Raw genomic sequence first — 9,644 nt, forward strand, 5'->3', positions numbered from 1 at the left:
ACAACCAAGAGTTACTAGAAGGCTGCCCCGGTAAGCAGGCTGGTCTCGGTGCAAGCAGAGGAACCGTCCCTGCATCGGGTTAGCCTGGTGGTCCCGTCACCTGCGTCCTGCCCCAGACCTGCATGGCTGAGGCACGGCTGGGACACTGGCCTGTCCTCCCCAGACACAGGAGCACACACTGAGGAAAACGGTGACGGAGTCTCCTGGGATGGAGAAAGGGCCCCGGGGTATGGGACGGGCGCCCTGCAGTCCCATAAAGGAGACGGGCAGAACCAGGTCTCCAGCAAGAGCCGCGGGGAGCTCGGCTCACCGCACGACGCCCCGCCACAGGCCTGCACTCTGAGGATGCGCAAGCTCCGTGAAGACCCTGGAGAGCCTCTGCTCGCACACCTGTAGCCGGGAAGGTGCTCAAGAAGGTCGGAGCAGCACCACAGGTAGAGCAAAAATTCCAAGCCCAACCAATGTCTGCTACCCAGAACAGCACCAGCACACGGCAGGTGCCCAAACTCACAGGATGAAAGACCGAACAGATAAATAAATGGGAAAAGATGCATGAAACCACGCCCACCCAGCCTTCCACTGGGAGTGTGGCCCAGGGACCAGCAGAATCAGCCCCTGGGGGCGGGGTCCCCCGTCGAGCTCCAACAGTGACTGAGCATCAGCTACCCAAGCCACGTCTGAACCACTTGTGCCAAAAAGCAGCATCTCGTCTAAGCACACCTGTGAGCGGGTAAATGGAAAACCGTGACGTGTCTCTGTGCAGCCTGTGGGGGGATTCCCTGTTAGCCCCTCACCAGGTCCTCTGAGCCTGGACGTGGGGATAGCCCCGGGGGTCCTCTGGGAAGTGTGTGTGGTTGTCCTGTCCCCAAACGGCGCCCCGATGCAGAGCCTGTCTCTCCTTGCTTCTCCCACCTGCCCACCGCACCGCGGGGCTGCGTGCCTGTCACCTATCCCCACGGGTCTGAGCCCACGGTGGCACCTGCGCCAGGCCCTTCTCTGGGGACAGGTGTCTGGTGGCCTCTGGGTCACAGTTTACATCTGTTTTCCATTTACCGAGAGCCTCAGCCTCTCCCACTTTGATGTCGTTGACTCGCTACCGTTTTCCACTCTGATGACCGCAGTGACAGCTACGACGTACTGTTTTAATTCACGTTTTCTCACTGTGATGTTTCGATCACCTCCTCATCCGCTGTTGCCTTCCTGGGCTTCTTCCCTGACCATTGCCTGCACTTTAAAACCCAGCTTTTCTCGTTCACAGCAAGGACTTGTTTTTAGGTAGTATATTAAATTCTTGATGGAAATGTTTCTGCTGTCGGCTCTTGTGGGTGTTTCTGGTACTAGGAGACACCACGCTCCCCACCGAGATGGCTTGTGCCACACCATAGAACCCTGTTGAGAAACGTCCCTCCCACTTTTCCATTTTGGTCTTCTTTTTCAAAGTTGACCTTGCTTCCTTTTTCCTTCCTCCTTCCTCCCTTCCTCTTTCCTCCCTCCCCCCTTCCTTCTTTCCTTCTTCCTTCTTCCTTCCTTCTCCTCTCCCTCCCTTCTTCCTTCTTCCTTTCTTCTTCCCTCTCTCCCTCCTTCCTCCCTCCCTCCTTCCTTCTTCCTTCCTTCTTTCCTCCCTCCCTCCCTCCTTCCTTCTTTCTTCCTTTTTCCTTCTCCCCTCTCTTCTTCCTTCTTTCTTCCTCCCTCCCTCCTTCCTCCCTTCCTCTTTCCTTCCTTTCTTCCTTCCTTCCTTCCTGTTTGGCAGGCTCTCAACCACCACGCCTGGCTAACTTTTCTATTTTTTGTAGAGATGGGGTCTTGCTATTACCAGGCTGGTCTCCAACTCCTGGCCTCAAGCCATCCTACTGCCTGGGCCTCCCAGAGTGCTGGGATTACAGTCATGAGCCAGTTCACCTGGCCAGTTGATTTTGTGTCTAGCAACTTTGCTGGACTCTTATTCTTACAGTTTTTCTGGGGATTATGTTGGTTTTTCTGTGTTGGAGATCATGTCTTCTGCATTTCAGCATTCCTCTTCCAATGTTATGTCTCTTCTTTTCTTTCTTTTCTCAACAGCTTTGGCCAGGATCCCGGGACTGTGTCAAACAGTGGTGTATTCCTGGGTATCCCTGTCTCATTCCTGGCCTTCCTGGAATGTATCTAAACATTTCCATTCTTTTTTTTTTTTTTTTTGAGACAGAGTCTCACTCCTTTGCCTGGGCTAGAGTGAGTGCCGTGGCGTCAGCCTAGCTCACAGCAACCTCAAACTCCTGGGCTCAAGCAATCCTTCTGCCTCAGCCTCCCATTCACTTTTTGATACATAACTTTGGCCAAGTTAAAAATGCTCCCTTCAGCGTTAGGTCTGCTGTGAGTTTTTTATTTTAAAAACGTAAATACATGTCGAGTTTGATACGGCCGTTTCTTTTTTGTACGTGTGAGGTCTTCCCTCACCTCCTTAATCCGCGTGGTGAGCTGCACTGGTGGCCGTGGCTAGTGCTGGACCCCTGAAGGCCCCTCTCGGCCACAGCGGCACCTTCCCAGCATCCCGGTGCCCTGACTGGCCGGGCCGTGCTTGGGTTTCCTGCTTCGCCGTTCCTGAGTGGAGGGGCTATTTCCTTCATCTGGTTTTGGAATCAAGATTAGAGTGCTTTCTTGTTGGTTCATCTGTTTCCTCCTGTGGTTCTGTGAGTTATTAGTAATACTTTACGTATTTTGAGACTGTATCATTAGTTGAATATGGTTCTACATTTTTTCTTTTTTAAATTTAATTTTGAATTATCATACAGCTAAATTGACTTTCTAAAACATATAGTTCTATGAATGTTAACACGGGCATAGATTTATGTAAAAGCAACACAGTGAAGACCTAGAATAGTTCCATCACAAACACCCCAAAAACTTGTGTTTCCAGTGTTTGGCAATTTCACAGGGAGCCGGCGCAGACATTTGTATACAGGTTCATGTGGGAACAAAGAGGGCTGAGATTGGGGATCGGCAGACTCCAGCCTCGGCCTGTCTTTGTGTGGCCTTTGAGCTAACAGTGGTTTAAAAAGCCAAAGAAACCCCAGAGATCCATGTGAGATAGGGACGGTGTGTGTCCACCGGGCCTAACAGCCGGCCTCAGACAGAGAACGTGGCTGCCCACGGTCTAGAGCCCTGCACAGGCCCATCCGCGAGCCTGTCTGACGGACGCTGAGGGGCAGCTTGCAGAGGAGGGTGGCTCGGGCTGAAGTGCGCGTCTCCTTCACAGATCAACTTCAACCTCATCCTGCTGCTGCTGCTGGAGCTCCTCATGGCGGCCATTGTGATTGTCTCTGCTCGGTCCAGCGAGGAATTCTGCAAGAAGAAGAAGGTGGGTGTAGCCTCTGGCCCCCCGTGTCAGAGCGGTGGGGACGTCCCCCAGGGCCAGCGTGTCAGCGCCCACCTGAAGGGCAACAGGTGGGAGGTCGGGTGTCAGTGGCCTTGGGAGGCAGAGGTGAGATGCCACCCCTCTGTCCCTAAGTGCGGTCCCCAGTAGGATCACCAGGAGAAACAGCTGCTGACGGCAATAGAACATACTTCCATGCAATAGAACATGCTTCCATGCACAGGGAAAATGCCTGTGTGCGAACTTTCCCCTCAAGCCTGAGATCCACTGGCGACTTCGAGATGGTCGCGTTTCGAGCACAGGCCGGCCTGATGCACTGCCCCGGCGGCCGGGCATGAGAGCAGAGCGGAGCTGCACGTCCTGCGTGTCTCGGGTTGACGACATCCTGTTTCTTTTTAGGGTTCCATCTCCAACAGCACCAACGTTATGGACGAAGTGACGTTTCCTGCTCGGGTCCTGAAATCCTATTCAGTAAGGGAAACTTGTCTTTATTTTTTTCCTCTTCTTATTTTATTTTACTGAGGTGGGGATTGAGTCTGGATTAAAGCATGACGTTTATTTTTCAAGATGACTAAGATACGGCCGCGCAGACCACGGGCGTGGGCATGGTAACTGATCTGCCAAGGAGATGTCAGTCTGTTTATTGGCATCGTTGGTGACAGAATACCTGATCTTAAAAGGTGCCAGTGCTCCTTAGGTGTCAGGGGACAGGGCTTGGTATCGCTATAGGTATAGTCGCAGGAGGTGTCCTGGCTGGCACTGTTGTCCCTGAGGAATCCCTGAGCCCTCAGCGTCCCCCTTCACGCTCAGCGTCCTGGTCCGAGGATACGTCACGTGGCCGCTCTCCCGTTACCCGTGTGTGTCTTTCGCGCCCTTTCTATTTTCCTGTCTTTGGCCGACCTGCTCTGTCAGTGAGTGAGCTGTTGAGAACGTCCCATCTGAGTGTGGCGCTACCGATTCCCTTCGTAACTCGGCGGCTTCCTGGCGTGTTTGGTCGCGTGTGTGCAGAGCCGCTCCCTGGTGATGTCTGTCATCACTCTCAGTGACCCGCGTTATCTTCAGTGACACCTTTGCCGTGACGTCCCTGTCAGTGGGTTTAAGCGCATCCGTGACCCTGTGGCTGAGACCTGCCCGACAGACCTTTCTCTCCCTTCCTTCCAGCTTCCCTTGCTCTGGTATTTGCTGTGTCTCTCACAGACAGCATGTGGCTGCATTTGACTTTGCATCCAACCTGGCCTTCTCTCTGTAGCCTTTTGAAAGTGCTTGCTGACTCGTTCACCTCTATTTTTAGCGTCTTTTTTGTTCTCTGTTTTCCCAGGGCTTTTCTTCTCTGCTCCCCGTCCCTCTGCCTTCTTGGGAATTGGTGGAAGCTTCTTCCGTCTTTTCCCCTCTAATTTTAGATCGGAAATTTAGCATTTTTCAATATTCTTTTAGGGGTTGTCTGTAACATGTCGCCCGCCCCTCGCACCCTGGCAGCGACCGCGCGGAGCAGTGCGGGCCCCGCGGCGTGCCGTGGCTCGTGCGTCGGCACCGTGCTCTTCACTACGAAACGGCACGGTCTCCCGTCTGCCTCCTCCCGTCGCGTTTGCTTCCTGACGCCTTCGCTTCCCTCTCTTCTGCGTTTCGTCCTTTTCTTTAGGGGTTTCTTGAGGGAGTGTTTGCCTTTGATAGGCCTTTCAAGTGTCGGCCGGTTTCCTCTCGGTCTTACGTGACGAGGCCTGGGGAGGATCCAGGTAACGGTTTTCCCTGAGCGTTTACTTGTCCCTCCATCTGCTGTGGCCCAATTGCCATCCCTTGTAGGCAGCCTCCGTTTCTGGAGTTTTCTGTGCTGTGGTCGTGATCTCTGTCAGGTGGGAATGCCGTCGCACTTGTCCACCCGGGGTCCTGTGCACTCCGAGGGGACAAATGTCCCCACCCGGACACCAGCCCCCCGCCTTCGTGCCTCGGCCCTGCATTTGGGCCTCATGGCTGTTCTCTGCGTGTACAGGTTTTGGGCGTCTGCTTCCTTTCCAGTCTTCCTGTGGGGGCAGGGGTGGGGCTTCTGGTGGTCTTGTTTCTCCGCCCCACCGCTGTCAGGTAAGTGCCTTAATTAGGTTTCTGTGGAGAACGGGAGCAGCGAGGGAAATCTCTGCTTAGGAGGTTCTGCTTCAGGAGAGAGCGATGTGGAAGGTCACTATTGCCAGCGAGCTGGGGCTGGGCCAGGGGCCACGACCTGCCCCTGGGGGCTCTGCCCTGGGGCGTCTGGGGTCCTCCCCACTTCCCGGGGCCGGACACAGGCCCTCGAGGCGGCCGGTGAGGCAACACTGTCCCTTGTCATCCTCCAGGTCGTCGAGGTGATCGCGGGCGTCTCCGCCGTCCTCGGGGGGATCATCGCTCTGAACCTGGATGACACAGTCTCGGGCCCCCACCTCTCGGTGACATTCTTTTGGATCTTAGTGGCTGTGAGTACACCCTGGCTGGTCCCCTGGTCCTTCTGCCACTGTCCAGGCCACACGGTGCGCGCCACGGCTCAGGCCACTCCCCGTGGGAGACACAGGTCATGAGGTCACTGGGCCTCGCTGGGCCCCTGGGGGGGTGGCTGTCTGCCCTGGGAGCTGCTGCGCTGCCTCCGAGGCTTCACGGGGTCTGACCCGGAAGAAGCAGCTGCCAACCCTAATGGTTGGTCTGCAGCGATGTGCCTGCGCCCGGCAGGGGGTGACAGAGGCCAAGGGACCCCCACCCCACGAATGGAGGCCGGCAAGGAGTCTCCAGGTGTGATCACAGGTTGGACTCTGGATCGGGAACAGACAGATGGCTCTGAAAGAACCCTGTCGGGACAATTGCAGGAATTTGAATGCGGACCGTACGGGATGATGCTGTCGAGTCTCGGGTGTGGGGCTGCACTGAGCACCACGGGTCGCGCCCCGGGCTGAGCCCACGCTCGGGTCCAGGCGTGGGGCTGTGGGGGCGCGGACGGCGCAGGTGTGACCAGATGTCAGCACTCGGTGATTCCAGGGGCCTCCGATGTTCACCGTTTGTTCTTTCTGCTTTTCTACGGGCTTGAAAATTTCACACCAGTGGCTGAGGAGCAGAGAGCACACAGAGCCCCTGTTGGCTGAAACGATTAACAGGGTTTATGCTCTGGAAAAGGAGAGCTTTATGGCTCGTAAAGGGCTGCAGCCTGCCGGGCCGTGTCCCAACCGTCAGAGACAAAAGGGAACGGGATTTTACACTGAGCGGGGTGGTCAGATACACACATTCCGCAAGCGACAGGCGGGGTCGTGAATACTCACGAAGGGAAATCATTTGCACGTCATGTGCTTTCTCTCTCCCACCCTGTCATGGCGGGGACCTCGTTCCTAAGGTGTTTCTGGGGCCCCCTTGGCTGAGAGGGGCCCGTTCAGTCGGCAGAGGGCTCAGGGTTTTGTTTCTAGTTCACACCTCCAAGAGGACATCCGTGCTCCCCACAGCCCCGTCCCTCCCCAGGACCACCCGGCCCCCACTAGCCCTGCAGAGCCAGGCAGCCCGGGGGGGGGCGGGCCCCGGCCAGGCGGGGGGGGCCCCGTTTGGGGCTTTCCTTTTAGGTTTTTTCTTTTTTTTTTCTCTTAGTGTTTTCCAAGTGCCATTGCCAGTCACGTGACAGCGGAATGTCCCAGCAGGTGTCTGGTAGGTGAGGGCTTGTCCAGTGGTACCCACGGGCTGGGCCATGGCCTGGCCATCCCCTCCACAGCCCACCTTGCAGTTGCAGCCTTGGGAACCAGGGGGCAGGGGCTGGGGAGGAGGGCGGCTGCGGGGAGGGGCCGCGGGGGGCTTGTCCTTCAGGAGCTGGACGCAGCCAGCAGGGGGGTGTGGAGGGGGAGAGGCCCGAGAAGGACCCGGGCTGAGGCTGGCGCTGCCGCTTAACAGAGGGACTGTCTGTGGGCTCCCTGGACCACGCCCTGTCTGTGGGTGAGCACTGCTGGTGTGACAGTCAGAGCTCCCCGTGACCAAGCAAAGGGCGCAGGAGGCCCAGTCCTAAAGGCCGACCATCCTGTGTTTGTGACTGCCGCTACACTGGGGCCTCAGTGCACCGCAAGGCGAGAGCCCACACTGCGCAGAAAGTACGGCGCAGGTGCCGGGGCCTGTGTGGCCTCACTCCGCAATTCGGGAAGGTTTCAGGGAGGTTAGAGGGCCAGATGTCAGGGCCATGGAGGGGTGATCCATGCAGAAGTGCTGTTTTTTCAAGAGTGGAGAATTGTGTGTACATTAAAAAAAACCTACATGATGCTCTGCTTTGAATTAATGGGCAAAGGTTTTAGCAGAGCCGTGCACGGAACCCAGTGCAGCAGTTCCTACTGCGGGCAGGTGGGCTCTGGCCTCCTCCCTGCCGCGGCTTGGAGGTGCAGGGCCGGCCGGCAACGCCTGCTCTCTGACCAGGTGGAGGTGCTGATCGCCGTGACCAGCCTCACGGCCCCGCTGCTGTCCACAGCCTCCGGGTACTTGTCGTTCAGCGTGATGAGGATCGTGGAGACTTTCACAGATTACCCGCCAGCCATAAAAGTACGTGTCCTTTTATTTTATTTTAAAACTCTCTAGCAACACAGTGCTGCTGTGCTGTTGGCGCACGTCTGAGGGAGGGGCTCATGGGGACGTGGGCTCTGTCCTGGGCAGTGGCCGGGGACAGGGGGCAGCCGCCGGCAGAGCTGGCTCTGCACAGTCTGCTCTGGGTGGAGCTGGGTAGCGTAGCGGGAGGTGGGGTCTCGTTTTCTTCCTCCGTGTGGATGATGGAGTGACCCTGCCCTGTTCCCTGGCTGGCCGTCCTGCCTCAGTGACTGGCAGGGCCCGCTCTGCCCTGGGGTCCACCCAGGCTGCTCCTGGGCCACTCTGCCCTGTCCCCCAGCCCTGGATCCGGGGTTTTCTCTGCCCTCTGAGCACCCACATGTAGACAGAATCTGTTGTCAGGGTTTGTGAGACGCCCTGTTGGGATTTCTACTGGAATTGCATCGTGTTTATGAATTTGAAGAGATTGAAATTTGAGCCTTTCCAAGTTTGAACGTATTTCTAGAGGGGACTTCTCTGGAGTCTTTCGATAGCTTTGCGTAATTCTCTGTGTAAGGCTCAGGCACTGTTGCTAGACCGAGGTGTGGCCAGAGGGAACACCGTCCCGCTGTCTTCCTGGATGCGCTGCGTTCTGCCCTGCCATGGATGTGGCCGGCGCCCTCACGGGGAACCACAGCCCGGGCCCGCGCGCATTGCTTCTGCGGAGTCGGTGCCTCCCAGCTCTTCCAGTGGACAGAGTGGGAAACGTGTATGTTCTTAATGACCATGAATTTATATCGGTGTTTCCAGTTCAAATTTAACATTCTAGGGTTTTTTTTCTTGACTTTTTTTGTTTGCTCCCCGCCCCTTATTCCAAAAATCTTGTTTCCTGTAACATTTCATACTTGATTTTGTCTTACGATACGCATGTAGCTGTTCATGGTTCCAGTATTGCCACCAGCTGAGAGAGCTGAGGCTTCCTTCTTGCCTTCAGCACGGACCGTGTTGGGAGGGACAGTCACACGTTGTCTGTGTGTCGATGCCATGGACCTGATACACCATGAGGTTCCATGGCTGCTGCTTGTATTCCATTTTAGGGTTTGGTACCTTTTCCCCCTTTTTGTGGTTTTTTAAATATATAAAAATTTACACAGCTCAAAAGCCAACACCATACAAAAGGTGGACTCGGAGACCTTGCTGTTCTGGATCTGCCTGTTCCTCTCACGGCCGCCGTATTATCATTTTTCTTCTTTTCCCACAAAACAGGCTGCTCGCTGCAATCACTATTCTGGGCTTTGCTTTTTTTTTTTTAGCTTAGTAATTACCCGGGTGTTTCCTCAGTGCTCGGGGTCGGAGCCCTGTGTTCTCTCACTGCTCCTGCACACGTGGCCCGGCCCGCCCGCCCGTCCTAGCGACGGCAAGTGCGTTATTTCCGAACATCTGCTGCTGTGAGTAACTCCTCGAGCAGCCTTGTGTGCACACTTCGCCGAGAACCCGGGCGGCGTGTCTTTAGGATAACCAGCTGGGAGAGAGACTGCCCAGGCAGGGGGTGGATGCATCTGTTGTGTGTTAATAGTTTCATCTCGAAAACGTCCCGTTTCCCCTGCTGCCAAGGGCACCAGAGCACTGACTTCCCCTCGCCCGCCAGAGAGTGGGTCTCGAGGAGCTTCTGTGACGTGCGACTGTGAGGACCCTTGACTGTGCCTGGGGACATGTGCACGTCTCTGGTTAGCGCTGCTCACGCCTTCCGCACGTGTCCCGTGGGCGTCTGAGAGCTCTGACCTCGGGGAGCCCAGGC

At 56.1% G+C, this 9,644-nt stretch overlaps 1 protein-coding gene across 1 annotated transcript in view; it reads left to right on the plus strand.

Annotated features, from left to right (window-relative positions):
* MLC1 (megalencephalic leukoencephalopathy with subcortical cysts 1) overlaps positions 1–9,644 on the plus strand; it is a 16,488-nt gene that overhangs the window by 4,020 nt on the left and 2,824 nt on the right. The window contains exons 5-9 of the mRNA XM_012648747.1: positions 3,233–3,334; positions 3,749–3,820; positions 5,674–5,790; positions 6,938–6,994; positions 7,745–7,867. Of these exons, the coding sequence (XP_012504201.1) occupies positions 3,233–3,334; positions 3,749–3,820; positions 5,674–5,790; positions 6,938–6,994; positions 7,745–7,867 (471 nt within the window). The remainder of the gene's footprint in view (positions 1–3,232; positions 3,335–3,748; positions 3,821–5,673; positions 5,791–6,937; positions 6,995–7,744; positions 7,868–9,644) is intronic.

This window comes from Propithecus coquereli, unplaced genomic scaffold (genome assembly GCF_000956105.1).
Source record: "Propithecus coquereli isolate 6110/MARCELLA unplaced genomic scaffold, Pcoq_1.0 Scaffold294, whole genome shotgun sequence".
NCBI classification, from domain to species: Eukaryota; Metazoa; Chordata; class Mammalia; order Primates; family Indriidae; genus Propithecus; species Propithecus coquereli.